The sequence below is a fragment of the Aythya ferina genome (assembly GCF_964211825.1).
Source record: "Aythya ferina genome assembly, chromosome: 3".
NCBI classification, from domain to species: Eukaryota; Metazoa; Chordata; class Aves; order Anseriformes; family Anatidae; genus Aythya; species Aythya ferina.
Window position 1 is genome coordinate 75,905,982 of NC_140298.1, and position 16,936 is coordinate 75,922,917.

Genomic DNA, 16,936 nt, shown 5'->3' on the forward strand with positions numbered 1-16,936 from the left:
TGCCATAATGCTCATCAGGGGTTTTTCATGCCCTTTATTCATTCATGCCTCTTGGATCAGACCAAGCACCATTACTGATGAAAAACAAGGTTGTTTTTCTATGTCTAGCTTGGAAAAAAAAAAGTCTCTTCGCCTTACAGTCATTGTGATTTATTTATGAATCACCTCTAATCAGAATTACTATGATGTACTGAGTCTGAAGGGGGTAAAAACACTCCAGCTCCATTGTACCAGAGACTGGTGAAATTTAACCTCTCCAGCAGCTCTACAAACACCACTGAAAACACCAACTCTTATTTCCAATCTTCAAGACTGCAGTACCTGAGAACATGGCTACAATAACCACAGTAACTTAGTTTACAGCCTGTCAAACAGTCTGTGCTCCCAAGATGCAAGTCACTGTGTCACAAAGACCAATCTCACAATCCAGTATTTTTCTTTCTAGGCCCTCAACTGCTGATTTTCCAGAAGTCAGCTCTGACTGGAGGCTAGCCCAGTTGCATCTATACAAAGATTGCTCACTGCCATCTGAAACTGGTGGTAGGGAAGAAAAAAGAAGGAAAAAGATATATACATGCTTGTGCACTCCAGTCAAATCCTCATTTACAAGAGACAGAAAAAGAGCAAAGTTACTACATCTTGACTTGTGTCTGGGCAACTGCAGGAGATCTTTCACTTGCTTAACGACCCTGCCTCTTAACCATAACATACAGTGGACTGCAAGCTCGCTGGGCCAGATTCTCTTGTTCTGTTGAGAGCCACAGAAGTTTGATCTGGAGCAGATGCATTACTATTGTTGCTAGCTGGAGGGCTCTGCTCAGGGCCAACAGGGAAGACAAAACATCGACCTACAAGGTTAATGCAACTACTTGTAAGGGCAGGCTGTGTGTGGGGGGACAGCTCATGCCAGGCTTTGCCGTTTGTATTTATGTTTCTAGTTAAAGTTCTGCTTCTTAGGAGCTGGTCTCATCGTGTGTGAGATTAGACAAGGGCTGCAGAAAACAGGTGGAGATGTTTTTGTTTGATTTTTTAGTCTTAGCAAGGAAGAATGTGTAAGAGAAAGGAACCAGCTGGAGTCACGAGGGAGGCCGTGTTAAACTTAAAACCAAGGTTTGTACCTGGGATCTAGAACGTAAAGGCCTCTCGGAAGCAAAGGGTGAGGTGGAGGGAAGACACACTTCAACATTCCGAAATTTTGGTAATGCTGTCTTGGAGACATAGTGGGGTGCTCGTTGTCCATGGTGTAAGTGATGTGACTGGCCTGCAGCAGACAATTGGAGGGGGTCTTTGTGCTGCAGAAGGGCTATACAACAGCCATGTGGTAACAGCAACTTTAAGAACAGGCTGAAATGTCAGGAACTTTTAAGGAGTTCATGGGTTTTCCTCCAAAAACCCCTTGGGCCACAGGCCGATAACGAGGCCTACCTTTCCACATGAAGGCTCCTCCAGCTTGTCCTGTCTCTCTAGAAAGGTGTGGCTTACCAACACTGCAGTACCTCAGTGCTCTGTGGTACTGCAAAGGGGAATCCTGAAGACATGTAACAACAATCAGCTGAATGAAATGCCTGCTATTTCAATAGCAAGAGGAAAAAATTCTTAGGCCTGCCTGTCAATATATATTATGCCAGAGCTGCGTAAGAACTGAAGCCTTCAGCCAACATGACAAAGATGTTCCCTCCTGCAGCATTTCCTGCCCATCCTAACTAGAGGTCTTCAGATACAGATGTGTGAACGAACTGAAATTTCTGAAGATAGATACCTACTTGGCTAAATAATCTGTTGCATGTAGTCAAGGTAAGTCTCAAGACAAGGCCGTCTTGGAACAGTATTAGTGAGAGGAAATTAAGGGTATTTATGGATCTCCAAGAGATGAGACATGGCTACAGATGTGGCATATCTGAAGGAGCTTTGATCAGAACTTCAAAATTCATTCCTTCAATAAGTTTAGCAGACTTCTTAGAGAGTTAAGGCCTTCTCAACCTGAAGCCAAACTGCTTAGAAAACAGACAGTTAAGTCATATTATGAGGAAAGTATTTTTAAGGTACACTGACAGAAAATACCACAAGTTCATCTACAATTATGAATATTTGCAAAGACAATGGAGAATCCTGTGGCAGAAGTAAAGATCCGAAAAGACTAGCCTAAAGGCTGCATCTCAATTAATAACCTCATCAGGGCCATGGTGTGGATCCAAGCACTGCCACGCTATTGCCCACAGTGCTAGGTTGTTTAGCGTGTTCCCTGGCACTGCCTTTATCTGTATCAATTAAGAATGACCTGGATCTGCTAAGGAATAGCCAGAAACAATTTGGGGATCTACAAATAGGGAAAAATGTCCCTAGTTTCAGTGTCCTGCCTATCTCAGGATGATGACGTACTCTACCATAACCAGAACTGGAGGGCTCACATCAGACATAGAAATGGTTTCTAGTAGATCAGAACAGAGGCAATGCTTAGCATCTGAAGCCTGTGCAGCAGAGAGAGGCTTACTAGCAAAAAGAAAAAATGGCTGTTTACCCTTGAGTTAGTTACCTTCAATGAGGAGAAAAATAATACAGTAGCGAAATGCTGTTGGCATTGATACGGGCAATATTAAACTTGCTAAGTGCCAGCAAAAATGCAGTACTCCTAGGGCTCTGTAGAGGCTGTAAGAGGAGAGGCCAGAAGGCCGCATTTCCTTCAGCTCAGGAAGTCATTGTACAGAACTGGAGAGTAGGAGAAACAGCTGATTGTCTCCCAGATTTCTAGACAAGCTGTTCTGAGCACAGTTCACAAAATTCTTTACGGAGTCCATCTGCAGGGGGACACAACACTGAATACAACTTTGCACAAATCTCCACAGCCAAATACACACCAGAAAATGTCAGGATGACTCTGGCCTGGATGCCTCCAGACCCACCAGCAGCAGGCATGTGTTAGTTCCAGTCCCCATGGAATCAAACACACCACTCAAATGATGGCTGCACTTCTCAAGCTCCAGGGCAAAAGGAAATATTTTCTTACTAGTGATTATCTCACCCAAATATGCACAAGCAGCACTACTGCTACGGGGACTGCAAAACAGTTGGTTGAACTCAGTAGTAAAGTGGAAACCCAGAGAGGGATTTTGTTGAACTTCAGTAAGTCTCCTTCTGGAAAACTACATATCAATTTCTAAAAATTAAAGGTATGTGAATGCCTACCTGTCATTCTCAGGCAAGAAGTGGGAAAAGCCTTTATAAAAAATGAACAGTGTGCAGACAGAACCTGCAGGACAGATGGTTCCCATCTTTTATTTAGAAATCAGAAAGCCCTATAGCGGTCAAAGAAATTTTTGCTATTGAGTTACTGAACTTGTTTTTTTTTTTTTTTTGACAACTTTAACAAAAGATCTGTAGAAAGAACGAAGCCTGGTTCCTCATAAAAGTAAGAAATGTGCAGAGAACTCTCAAAAGAAAACCTCTAGTACGTGGTTAGCAACAAAGGCAACCTCACAAAGCCAGTAAACTCAGCATGCTATCTAGAGACTGGAAGAAAAGTTCTGGTTTTACCCACAACAGAGAATGGATCCCTGTCCCCTGTAAAGGCTATCTGCAGCAAGCAGTCAGTCTAAGCCTGTCAGGGAAATAAAAAAGATGAAGATCCTCAAATACTGATTCACTTAAAGAAAAAAGGGATCATAATGTCATAACGGATCTAAAAGCAGATGATTCCTAAGACAGAGCAAGAAAGAAAGGGAATTTAGGCAAAACAGGAACAACATTCATCATCTAACACTGCATCCTGGCACCAATAAATGTCCATGGTGAAACACTGATAGAGTAGACAGTTTTGGAAGCAGATTTCCAACTCCACAGCTGACAAACTGCTAGTGTCCTAAAGGAGTACCAGATGGGCAAAGGGTGTAAGATGCATTAATACACAAGACGCAAACCAGAATTTGCAGGTAAGTTATTGACAAATTTCTCTGAGAGAAAAATCCAAACATAAGACAGCTTTTAGCACTTCTCCAAAGTATTACCAATTTACAGGTGCATTTTTTAGTATATGTGGACTGTAATCCTAGAGTCAGTAATTAAACTGCAATCCAGACTACTTTATATACAATGTAAGGAACTAGTCGAAACTGGAACTTATGGATTTAGTCTTTTTACTTTTAGGGAAAAATGTCCATTAGTAATTTCCTCTCAGGAGAAAGAATAAATTGGTAACCTGAAGCATGCAGGTGTGATGTAAAACAATTTCATAGTTCTTAAAACACATTACCTGGAGCTTCTGCATGAACAGCAAGTTGACAAATTCAGTGTTAGGTACAGCTCCAAACATATTCACAAATAAGACACTCCTTGTACAGAAGGGCAAAGAAAATAATTCAAGCTGCATCCAAACTCTTGGGCTAGAGATTAATGCTTTAGTCCAGCAGTTCTAATCGTGGAAAGGTACTCTGAAGTTAAACTAGGGTTAATAAGATTTCTTGCTAGGGATTCAAGTTTCACTTCTGATGAGGGTCCTTAGAATCTCAAGGTAGAAATTCAGCACACTTGCTGTAAGATTTCAGGAAGGTGAAAGAAATAGAGTGCTATTTTAAAATAAAAAGAATATTTAAGTGGAATGTAGATGATCTAAAGACCCAAAATGATCCTTTCACAAGATGAAACTCAATCTCCACACATCATTAAGCTGATTGCATGGCACATATACCACAGTAAGTTTTTAAGCTGCAATACTGATTTTCAGGGAAACATCTTTGAATGCACCTGTGACGATTGCGTTGTAAACCAGATTACAGAGAAAATGAAGGTGTGGTGGGAAACATGGTGAATAAGGCAATAGCAATGTTAGAGACCCAAAGCAGCTGACACAAGATTACTCCCAGTAAAAGTGGGCAAGATCACATTGAAACTCCTGGCAAAATTTCACTCCAGGTCACTGACAGCTCCCTGGCAAATTTTTCATTATCCCGCCTGTTCTCAGTTCTTAACACCCAACAAAAGGTAGGGATAAGGGTATGCTGAGCCAAACCGTTCTCTCTGGTTTTTCTCCAGATCTATCTGTGAACAGTTTGAGTGGAAAATCAGAGGCATGAAAAGTTCACTGCACACAAGAGTGAGTATGTTCAGTGTTACATTCCACTACCACTGAAGTAGCTGTTGCATTTCCATAGCCAGAGGACCCAGTACACACATGTACACGTAGCTGTAGAACTGGTAAAGATTTATTCTCTGTTTTTCCCCACGTATAAACAATGCTGTTTTCCAGACATAAAACGAACAGCTGCACAATCTGAGAAACATCCATGCTGCACATGCTAACTGCGACCCTTTGGTTCTTGCCCTTAATTATTTCACAATTTTGAATGTACTACCAACATAGTCATCTGAGCAAATGAAGTCATTTGCAGAAGCGATCTGAGCTTGCATATTGTCCCCAGAAGAGTTTGTAAATATGTCCCAGTGGTCTGAGCCAGCTGGGACATATTTAAAAGTGTTTTTTGGTGGTGGTTGTTTTTTTTTTTTTTTGGAGGGTGGGGACAGGGAGGGAGGAAAGCTTTCACTCTGAAACCATCTTTATGAGGCAGAAATAATTTCTCAACACAGGGTTGCCGTTCCAGGAAATAAGCAGAAATCAAACTGGCACCCAGCCGGAATACGTAAAAGAACAGAAGAGGGGAGAATGTACGTTCAGGAGAAACCAAACGATTCTAGCCCATCACACAGTGTGAGCTCTGGAAAGCTGTCAGATTTGTCATTGCAGGGAAGAACGCTAAAAATACAGGTCCAGATCATCCTCTGACAGCAAATCAGTGAGAGGTACCTCTGGATGGGGCTTGTAAGGTTCCCTCTTAGAAGCTCATCACACTGCTCCACTGATACAGAACAAGGGGCAGCACTGCCCTTCTGCAGAGACAAGCCTCCACATGTCTCCATGTCAGTTTTTGCTTAAACTGTGCTCATACAACCTGAAATCCAGTTCTTGTTCATGTAGGTAAAAGGCCTCTATGCCCTTTTTCTACTGGAGTATGTTATAAAGAGTTCCAACCAAAGAAGCACATACCTGCACTTGTAGATCCAATTCCTGCAGTGAGCACAGACCGGGGTGTAATCTTTACTGCATACTTGAGAAACTGAGATTTCCCTGTACCTGGGTCTCCAACCAACAAAAGATGCGATTCACCTTGGAGGAAAACGTTGATATAGGAGTACATGGTACATATGCAGAGAAAGGTATACACAGCGTGCTCTGAATTCAAAAATACTTTTAATTTTTCACCTCACATTTAGCTCTACACATACATCATAAGGTGTAATTCCACATAACACTGTACTATTTACTGGGTGTGATGAATTATTGTTTATTAAAGCATATGGTCATACTGCTGCACCCAAATCAAATATTTATAATGAATTAAATTAAAAACATTGAAAAACTTTCCATACCGTGAGTTACATTTGAGAATACTCATTTCTCAGATTCAGCTCACTCTTGACCGTGGGGGCTTAGTTATGATTCCGCTATTCAGTTATTTAAATTACTGCAAAATGCTCTAATAAAATCATCAGTTTGTTTTTCTTAACTGATATTGTTATACATATTGTTATACCGCCAACAGTTACACAATGTAGAAATTTCAAAACAATGTAATTACACAGGTAAATAATTTGGATACTCAGTAAGACTGTCAGCTAGAAAATGTGAATACAACTTCAATTGAAATACAAAGTCTATAGCCTTATTTAGGTGCTGGAGCATGAAGAAGATCCTGTATTTGTATATCCACACGTACTACTTTAGAATTATTATGACCTACATAGATTATGACCTGTGTACCACCTGGCACATGGCATATTTGCCATCTAATAACAACAGAAGGAGAATCAGCAGGCGGATAACTTACAGTAACAGATCTAAGTGAGAAGCGCTGACAATCACAGATGGAAAAGTCTGGCATTAGGAAGTAAATTGAATCCTTCAAATTTTCCTTTCAATGTACTATCATGATCCTTATTAAGGAAACATTAATATTCCATCCTTTGATGCCAAATACTGCTGGGAATATTCTACCAGAAATCGTTTTAAAATGTCACTTATACAATAAAAAGTGAGTTTATGTTTGATCTATAACAATTGCTGTTAATATTCCACCTAATGGAATCCTGAACACACATTTTTTTATGGATTTTATTTGGGAAAGGCTAAAATAAAAAGAGGAAGTCTAGACACCCACTTTATTTGTCTGAGATTCTAGAAGAATATTCAGCATTAATCAAAAATTACTTTCAGTCACGAAAATGAGATTATTATGCTTCTGAAACCTTACTGGCTTGATTTTGTGGGGTGGGGTCAAGACAGGAATGGGAATAACTGTTAGACAAGGGTCAGATACTATCAGAAACAATACTAACCTCTGATTCGGGTTCCAGTAGCATCGATCCTCTGCACACCACCAGCAAGCACCATGGCTACAGCCAACTTCACCAGGTATAATCCGAACACTTGAGGACATAAGCTAGCCAAAATTTCATTCCTCCCTAGAAGAGGAGCAAAAAAGTGGCACTTAGCACTGCCCTAAGAGTAAAACTTGCTTTCCCATGGACTTTCTTTTCCTCATCGTCTTGACTCTAGCTCTCCTTTGACCCTTCTATGTGTTTCCCCTTCTCCTCCTCCCTTCCATAGTCTCTTTCCAGCAAAAGAGTACTTCCATCTGCTACAATAATTTTGTTGGCTTGGAAGGTGTGTGACAGAATTAATTCTGTCCTTTGAAAGCCTGGTGCTAACAGCACAGGGATCACAGGTTTAATGCCATACATTACTTCCATTGCTAGGGCATAGAACAAAGCAACCAGTTTTGTGTTCTTAACATAATATTTTAAATTTGCCTGGAAATATATAGTACTGGCAAAATATGTAGGCACCTAACAGATGAATTGAGGCATATGTGTCTCTTTTGGAGTTCTTTTGAGGGAATTAACACATCTGTGTCCAAAAATTAAAATTTCAAAAATGTGGTCAACCACAGCATAACTTGAGATTTAACTCCACAGTTGCCTGTGTTGGACTTAAGATTAAATTGCCTTGTCAAAGCTGAGCAGCTCAGCGCTTCTGCTTCCTCCTAGATACTATCCAGAAAAGTAAGGTCACCTAAGTTCTCTTGGAGGCCTGCCACGGTAGACCTTCTCAGGACATACCTAGTACACAGGATCAGGAACTGACTGACAAGAAGTGCAGTAGTAACTACCATCATCTCTTGAAAAACAGTAAACGTGCACACACATCCTGCTGTGAAATGGCCTACTCCTTATTCTCATTAGTTAGGCTTGATCTCTGCCCTCCCCAGAGAGGACTCTACTTCAGAGAAACAGCCTGGAAGGAACATCTTGGGTGGTCAGGGTTCTTCTCTAATTTCCATCCCAATTTGCTTGTAGCCACTTCACGCCCATTTATTTTGAATGGGCAACACTGCATACAACCACATTGCTCCCTGCAGGCTTCCAAAAACTGTCCCAAGAATGAAAGATTACTTGGGGCCTTTAAAGTGGATCCTGAATTCCTTTCTGAATGTTCTCAGAACAGGGTGATAAGAAATGTTCTCTTTCCAAACAGCAGGAGGCTAGCAATTACACTGCTTTCCAGGAAATACAGTTCTGAAGAATCTTTGTCATTGCTAAGATCTCTAATTCCTTATGTGAGCTCTCTGATTTTGAAGCTAATACGGTCAACATTGCTACCTGCTTTTCCTCCCGTTTGCCTTTTAAGAAGAAAGACTAAGAGCTTTCCAGGGTTTTAAAAGACAGAGTGCTATTCTGAGACAGTTCAATGACATTGATCCTAACAAGTCCTTTGAGATTCCTTGTGGTTCAGGTGGTGGCACTTGATTCTGGAGAGGGACAGAGTTCCAGACAGATCTCCTGGTAATTGTTAGGTGGCTGACTGAAGACCGTGGTGAGTTTAGGATCAAGCATGCTAAACACTGGCTGTTGGAAGACCCCGAGAACTGGGAGACTCTCTCCATATATGATATGAGGTTCTGCAACACCTGAATCACAGAGCTAGGCATCTAAGAGTTATAACAAAGGCAGTACATACTGAGCTCTGTGGCAGATTCAGAGCTTAAGTCGGGATGCAGAGACAATGAGACAGATCTTTGGCCCCAGAGTCAACAGCTATGTTGGCTAAAGGTATATCTGGTCTGCACTATTTCTTCTAAGAGGTATACTTGTTCTTTCTTGATTATAAAACACGTTACTTTTTTTTCCCCTTATATTACTTCTCATTTCTTCTTAATATATGTTCCAGAAAACATTTCTCAAAAGAAGGAAAATCAATGCAAGATGTTTGATACTATTTTTTTCATTATATTAAAGTATTTTATATTCTTCTACTGGAAAAAAAATGTATTTTTGGAGGAGTTGGTAGTGGGAAATAAGTATGTGTTCAGTCACTGTACGTTCACTCCTGATTTCATCAATTTCCAATCATGCATCCTATTTTAAAGCTGTCAGCTACTAACCTGCCAAGGGATCGTTCCTATGCTTTTCCCAGAAGTCTTCAAATTCCTTGCGGACTTCTTCATCAATTATAACCCCTGCTAGCTGCTCATTATTTACTTTAACATAGTTGGCTTTCAGAACAAGCTCCAAGTCACAGCGTGCATCCTGGTGGAAAGGTTTCCACCTCTGCATTACCACTCCATACACTGTGATGTCATCTCCTGGGGGTAACGACAAAAATTAGTAAAGTAACATCTGACTTGAGACATGCAGATGTGTCAGCTGCATTGGATAAAAGTGCAATTTAAATCTGTGTTACAGTTATATTTATTATTATTATTATTTATTTATTTTATTATATACATGTAATATATAATGTATATTGTATATATTGTGTATATATAATGTATATATTATATATAATTTTATTATATACATGTATATGTGGCAGATAAACATATCTCATTAAACAGACCCTCGGCACTGACAGACTACTCGTCAGAGACCCATCTCACATGAAGAGTAGAAATATTTATGGTACAAATATATGTGATATACGCTGTATCCTCACCAGACTTGCAACTGTCCACTAAGTCGTCTTCCAGAACAACCACCATGCAGCGCGGGATGCTTCCAACAGACAGCCGTTGGACCTAGGAGACAGAAGGAAGAGCACTTCAGAAAGCACCTTCCAAAAACCATTTATTGTTGCTCTGGCTTAAGGACCTGTTATCCCCTCCTGGAACTGAGGTCAGTGCTTGCTTTTTCTCACAGAGCTTACACAGTAAACAAGCCACTGCTGTCAAGAGTTTAATAGTTTAATGCTGATGTTAATGGAAACAGATTTGGGTATTAAATTAGCTGAAGGTGCTCAGTCCTGGCAGGTGCTGTGGGATTTCTGTATCTTGCTGAAAAGCTCACTCAAAGATGTCATTTGAAAGAACTGATTATTATTTTATTTTTTTTTAATTTGAATTATTTTTCAGACACTTCTTCAGTAAGCAAAGTTTACTTCGGGTAATAAAGCATGTCCATGAGTTAAATAACCCTTCATTGAACTACATACTGAAAGGTTATTCTCTGTACTTTTCTTGACAGATTGAGATTTAATTTACATCTAGGTGTCATGGCTTAAAATCGCACACAACCAGGTGAATGTGTATTGACAAACGTGCCGCTGACTGTTGCAATTCTTTTTCTTTTCTCCAGGGCAAAGTCTATGCAATCTTGTCACGGTCTATTTCCAACCAGAAATCTTTCCATTTACGATTAAAGCTTGCAAGAGTTGTTAAAATACCCACTGCACAAGAGCAAGAATCAGAAGTACCTTTTCATTCTGCAGCACGGGATCGTACATACTAGAACTCCAGATTTATTCATTCTCTAGTGGCTAGGAAGGTTAATTCACCCTTGTGTGTTATCTAAATGGCCACAGGCACTTCACATCACTGTCAGCACTGGCTGACATGCACAGTTACTTGCAGTGCTGCGTAGAAAACACGACTGAAAATCATTCTTGGTTTAACTCTGTGGTGTTTAATAAGCCCAAACTCCTTCCCCATCACAGGGATCTTTGTGCCACACAGTAAAACAAATGTAGCAGGAACTGTTGGAAATAATCATGCAACATAGGGCTTATTTACAAGAAATAGTTTGATTCCTTTACTTCTTTGTTATTCTGAACTTGGAGGTGCATAATTTCTGTTTAATAAATTCCAGTTTTCATGCACGTAGCTCACAGATTGGCACCACTACCTTCTTAACTTCTAAAATCCACCCCCTGAAACAACTGAAGAGGTCTTTAAAGGCTTTATGAAGAAGACACCGAATGTACAAACAAACAGAAACACTGGCTACAATGTACCCTACTTACTCTCAGTTTTCATACAGTGTAGTTTTCTTGTGCTTGTTTTGTCTCAGTTATGTGCTACTGTAAAAAGAGGCCCGATTGTTACTCCTTTTACACCTTAACTGGACTTGAGGCCTCACTGAGAGGCAAATGCGAATTCTGTGAGGAGCACATCTCCAGTAATTGCTGATGCAGTTGTTGACTGACTGAAGGAAGAAGACATTTGCAGATCCCATCTGCATCTAGACATCTACACCATAATGTCCTCCCCCCTTTTCTCCATCTTTTTTTTACCTGTTCCTGAATTTTGATTTCCTGGTAGTCTCTGCAGCTGGTGGGAGAAGAGGTTGTTCCAGAGAGGCAAGTGAACTTGGTGGAGTTGCAGCCTTCTTCATTCAGGCAGGCTGACGGCCGACAGAAGGCATAGTACTGCTCAAAGTCAGCCTTGACGACGAACACGTGCTTGCACTTATCACAGATGTAACTCCGTTCAAACTCCAGGACCTTCACCAGACTGGTACGTATGACAGTGCCAGTAACAGACAAGAAGTGACCCACATCCCTGGCTTTAGGAATGTGCTCTCGGGTCAGCTCTGGGCAAACGGGCAAACCTGTTGAATGAGAATATGTGCAGCGTAAGACCAAGCATGTAAAACATATCCTTACAGTGCAGTTAAACAGCAAGACTTGAAACAGGCTGAGGGGTGTTCAGCCTGGAGAAGAGAAGGCTCCAGGGAGACCTTATAGCGGCCTGCCAGTGCCTACAGGAAAGCTGGGGAGGGACTCCTTGTCAGGGAGTGTGGTGACAGGACAAGGGACGAGGGCTTTAAACTGAAAGACGGGAGATTTGGATCAGATATAAGGAGGAAATCCTTCACTGTGAGGGTGGTGAGGCACTGGCAAAGGTTGCCCAGAGAAGCTGTGGATGCCCCATCCCTGGAGGTGTTCAGGGCCAGGCTGGATGGGGCTTTGGGCAGCCTGGGCTGGTGGGAGGTGTCCCTGCCCATGGCAGGGGAGTGGAGCTGGGTGGGCTTTAAGGCCCCTCCCAGCCTAAAGCATTCTGTGGTTCTATAAAAAATGTCAGACCCATTAACAGTAACTACTGCTATTAATGTTTCGTAAATGTAATTTACCAATTCATCTGTTGCATCATAAATCTGATTCACTGGTCTCAGACAATGAAAAACACCAGATGCTGATCACGAGCAGTAAATCGAGCCATTTTACTCTCCTGTTTTTGCCAAGAGTCATGAATAGTCATGAGCAGTTTCCATTCATGAAGAAAGATCCCGATGTTCATAGATCTAGTTATTAATTCAAATCATCATCTGGAAATGCCATTTATTCTCAGCTGGTTTGTCTGAATTACAGAACTTTAGCTATGCTACTTAATTGTGGTCCAGTGTTATTCCCAGGGTTAAACGAGCTTAATTCCCCACCCTGTGTGAATTCTCAAGTCTCAGCAAATGTTAAATTCATTGCCTGTGAGCACCAGACCTTAATTCCAGGTTGTGTGCCAGTAAACCTCAAGGACGATGCCAGAAAGAACATCGTGGGAAGAACACCTTGTGGGAAGAACACCACAAGAGCAAAATCCCTCAAATGCCCAAACGAGCAGTGACAAGGCTGTTGTGGCACTTGCTCTCCTTCACCTCCACCCACCCCACGAGCCAGGTGCGTGCTGCACGGATCCCACCCCTGCCTTCACCTGTTCGGGCATCCCTCAGCACCGCAGCTGCTGGAAGCCCTGGGAAGATGAACCTAACTCAGTCCCCTACAGAGTCCTTATAAAAATAAGTGGCCTCCGGAATGCACAGCGGAGGACAGCAGCAAAATACTGCCTCTCTGGAAGTTATTTCAGAGGAAAACGGAGAAGTTAACAAGTATTGACTTAAACTTACCTTCTCTTAAAACATTTTTTTTTTTATAGTTTTAGTTACAAAATAGAGTTAGGAAATGGAGGCGTAAGTAATAAATCTGTCAGATGTTTCTAAGGGGACCAAGGCTATTTGTGCATTTAGGTCAGATCTGCTCAGTAGCTTTGGCTGGTAAAAAATGACGAGGCATCATATGCTTATTTCAGTATTTTCAAAATCAAATCTTTCATTTCAGACATGCTGAAACATTCTGCTTTGATACATGTAAGAAAAAGGTTTGACTTTTTGCTTCTGTTTAAAGAAAATATTATGAAACACTACGCTCATTTTAAAAGAGTAACAGTAAAAAAAAGTAAAGTAGAAAGGAAGTAATTTGGAAAAGAAACGAACTATTACGTAGGACTAGAAACAAATTAATTTTTTGGTTGGCTGTAACAAAGCCATCTGTATCTTCTACCAAACCTGTCAAAAATCTTATTCTCCCCTGGGTTTGCATTTTTATTCAGCTTAGGCAAAAAACAAACAAACAGACAAACCCAATGCAGTATTTCCCAATTGTTTTGGTATCTTTTCCCAACTCAGTGTCTGTGCAGCTCCAACAACCTTTGCAGAATACACCACATCTCACACTAGAGAGAGCTGCAGCACCGTTAGCAGATACAAGCTACCATCGGCTCCGTCAGTACCAAAGAGACGAGAGCCTGCACAGGGAAAACGAGAGGTCTGCACACTGATTGTATCAGACTGCCAAAGTTTTTATTTGAGAATGTGCCTCTCTGAGTAAGTACACGCGTAACTATATTAATAACAATGTGTAAAACTGAGCTACCAGCAGCAGCTGGGCCTATATCAATAACTGGTTCCGTGGTGCTCAGGCGAACAGTAAGGAAAAACCTTTTCATGGATTTCCAGGAAAAGGAGAGGTTGTGCCATCAAATAAGAACTCAGCATATACTTATGGGAAAATTTGGGCAGAAAAAAAAAAAATCCCGCATATCATTTTGATTATTTTTATTTCTTCAGGAGCCGACCTTTTGGTGGTACAGAACATAAACCAGGTTATGTGGTTCCTTGGACCCAGCTGGACCACATGAGGATAACCCTCCCCTGCTCTTCATTTTCTCTCCAGTTTAGTGATGGAGTGCATTGTGAGACTGCTAATTAACTTCTTCCATTAATGATCAGTCAGATGTACCTTTATCACGTATTAAAATTATTTGATCAAATCTGGCTAATTTTGCCTGAGGTTGATTAGGGAATATTCAGACAAAACATCGCTGTGGGAAGACTCCAGCACCAGGCTGATACCAGGAGCAGGAATGTCTTAAAGATGCAGCTACTCACGCAGCAAGCATCTGCCCACTGCTTTGCTCCTTCTGATGCTTCCTGGTAGCTTAGAGAACGATCACACTTGGAGTACAAATAACCCTACTCTCAGGCTGAAGCCCTGAATAACGTAAACGCAGAGCACTGTGAATGAAGTTTTAATTGCTCTGACTTTATCGGCACAGTGAGATGCACAAGGCTGCAAAATTCTGTACCACACACAAGCCGTCCTTGTATGCCACAAAGTCAGCAGTTACCTCCAGAGTCAGCATAGCAGGTAGCAAGCTGTTTGATGTTTTCCCTAAAAACTCAGACAAAATAGCATTATGAGAGCCACGGGGTAATTATATTTCTGCTGTATCTATTTTAATGTCAATATTTTAATGAAACGTACCGGGACAAAACAGATGTCTGTGTTAACAACTGTGATTCATCTCTGTTTAAGCTGCCAGAAGACTAAATGATCATAAATAAGCCACTCAAACACAGAGCAAAGGAGGGAAACACAGGTTGCCAGCTCTTGGCTTTGCACAGCAGACAGCTCCAAATGGTTACGACCAGAAATGCTCAGAGGAGACAGTGCCACCACCGAGCCGAGCTCTGTACAACTGGCATTTTAACCCCAGCACCTGTGCTCCACGCCTACCACACCTCCACGCCGCTAAGCACTTCCCAATAGTGAGGAGTAATAGCGTAACCATTTTTTGTAGTTTTCTCTACTTTTTTTTTTTGTAAAAAAAGGACCAAAGCCATTACTGATGGCAGTTCCTGCTGATAACCCATTCCAGTTTTGTAACAGGCCACTTTATCACAACTAGTTCAGCAGAGATTTTAACCACATCGGACAAAACTATCACAAGACAACTCAAAATTTAGACTTTGTCTACCCTGGGAGGCAGCTGGAGCTAATGAATACGAGCTAATTTAGACTTTAAGGAAGTCAACTAGCAAGAAAAGCTAGGAGGTACAGATTTTCCTCTAAAACTTTTTTTTGTGAGACCTTCTGGCTGACAAGAGAAATAACCCGAGGCCGAACGCCGGTTTGGGGAGCAGCTTTTCCCATGGAAAGATGCTGTGACAAGCCTGCAGCCACTGCACGCACCCCATCGGGGATGCCTGTAGCTTTTTCCTGGTCTGCCCTACAGACCTGTGTGCACCTGCAGCGTTTGGGTTCTTTGCTGGTTCCTGTTCAATAAACGCCACCGACACTGAAAGGGAGTGACCGGCCGCGCTCCCAGCCCTTCCCTTGACGTCCCGCTCGCTGCCACAGCACGAGGCGAGTCGGAAGCGCCGCGGGAAGGCTCGGGGCTGCCTTCCCCAGTGCACCACTCACCCGAAATCCTGGCGTGGAGGTTGGTCTTCACGCACAGCCCCGGCGTGGGCTCGGCGGCCTGCAGGGCGGTGAGGGCCGCCCGGCGCAGGGCGCTGTCGAAGATGGGGAGCACGCGGGCGGGGAAGGCGTTGAAGTACTCGCCGATCTCCATGTTGGTCTCGAAGAGCGTCAAGGCGTCGACGACGACGGCGTAGTGCGCCTCGGCGTCGCGCTCCCTCAGGATGCCCAGCAGCTCGTGGCGGTGGTGCTGCAGCACGTAGGACTCGAACACCTGCCCGATGAATGCCACCTGCTCCGCGCCCAGCGCCATGCCCGGGCTGCGGCCGGGAACGCGGCGTCAGGATTTAAAAATAAAATATTAAAAATAAAATAAATCAAATAAAATAAATTAGGATGGGGGGGGGGGGGGGGGGAAAGCGAGGCGTCGGGGCAAAACTTGGCAGCTGCGGAGGGGCCGCGGGGGTGGGAGGCGAGTGGCAGCGGCACCTCCGCACCGCCGGGAGGGATGACCCCAGGCAAGCGGCCCCCCTGTCCGTCTGTTTGTTTGTTTGTTCTGTCTGTCTGTTCTTTCTTTCTTTCTGTCTGTCTGTCTGTCTGTCTGTCTGTCTGTCTGTCTGTCTGCCAGTCCGCCCGGTCCCAGATGGCGGCAGGCGCGCGCCAGTTTTGAACGCGGCGGCGCCGTGCGGGCAGCCGGGAGATGGCGGCGGGGCCGCCCCGCTCCGCTCCCGCTCCCGCTCCCGCTCCCGCTCCCGAGCCCGCCTGGGCCCCGCGGCCACCCCGATACCGACACCACCGGCACCGGCACCGCCCCACCGCCCCCCGCCGCCGCCGGCCGGGCCCAGCCCCGCTCCCTCACCCGGCAGGGGAAGCGGCGCCGTCCCCGCCCCCTGCACCGCCCCGCGGCCCGGGCCCGGCTGGGGCCATGGGGCAGTCCCCGCGCTGCCTCAGCGCCGCGCCGGGGCTGCCCTGCTGCTGGGGAGGCGCCGTCCCAAGACAAAAACTAAAGGAAAAAAAGCACAATGTTGGCTGCTCTGCTGTGAAGCGTGTGTCTGGCTGGCTGGCTGTGGGCTGTGGGGCTCTGGA

General features: G+C 43.4%; 1 protein-coding gene across 3 annotated transcripts in view; it reads right to left on the bottom strand.

Annotated features, from left to right (window-relative positions):
• MCM9 (minichromosome maintenance 9 homologous recombination repair factor) overlaps positions 1 to 16,623 on the bottom strand; it is a 45,463-nt gene extending 28,840 nt beyond the window's left edge. The window contains exons 1-7 of one of the 3 annotated variants that reach the window (XM_084512336.1): positions 16,340 to 16,623; positions 15,854 to 16,170; positions 11,612 to 11,928; positions 10,040 to 10,121; positions 9,489 to 9,689; positions 7,384 to 7,509; positions 6,035 to 6,154 (exon numbers count right to left, since the gene is read on the bottom strand). In XM_084512336.1, coding sequence (XP_084368462.1) covers positions 6,035 to 6,154; positions 7,384 to 7,509; positions 9,489 to 9,689; positions 10,040 to 10,121; positions 11,612 to 11,928; positions 15,854 to 16,163 — 1,156 coding nt within the window. In that variant the 5' untranslated portion in view covers positions 16,164 to 16,170; positions 16,340 to 16,623. Of the gene's footprint in view, positions 1 to 5,177; positions 5,611 to 6,034; positions 6,155 to 7,383; positions 7,510 to 9,488; positions 9,690 to 10,039; positions 10,122 to 11,611; positions 11,929 to 15,853 lie in introns of those variants that run through there. The other 2 variants (XM_084512338.1, XM_084512337.1) reach the window with 2 other exon arrangements.
• Between the last annotated feature and the right edge of the window lie 313 nt (positions 16,624 to 16,936).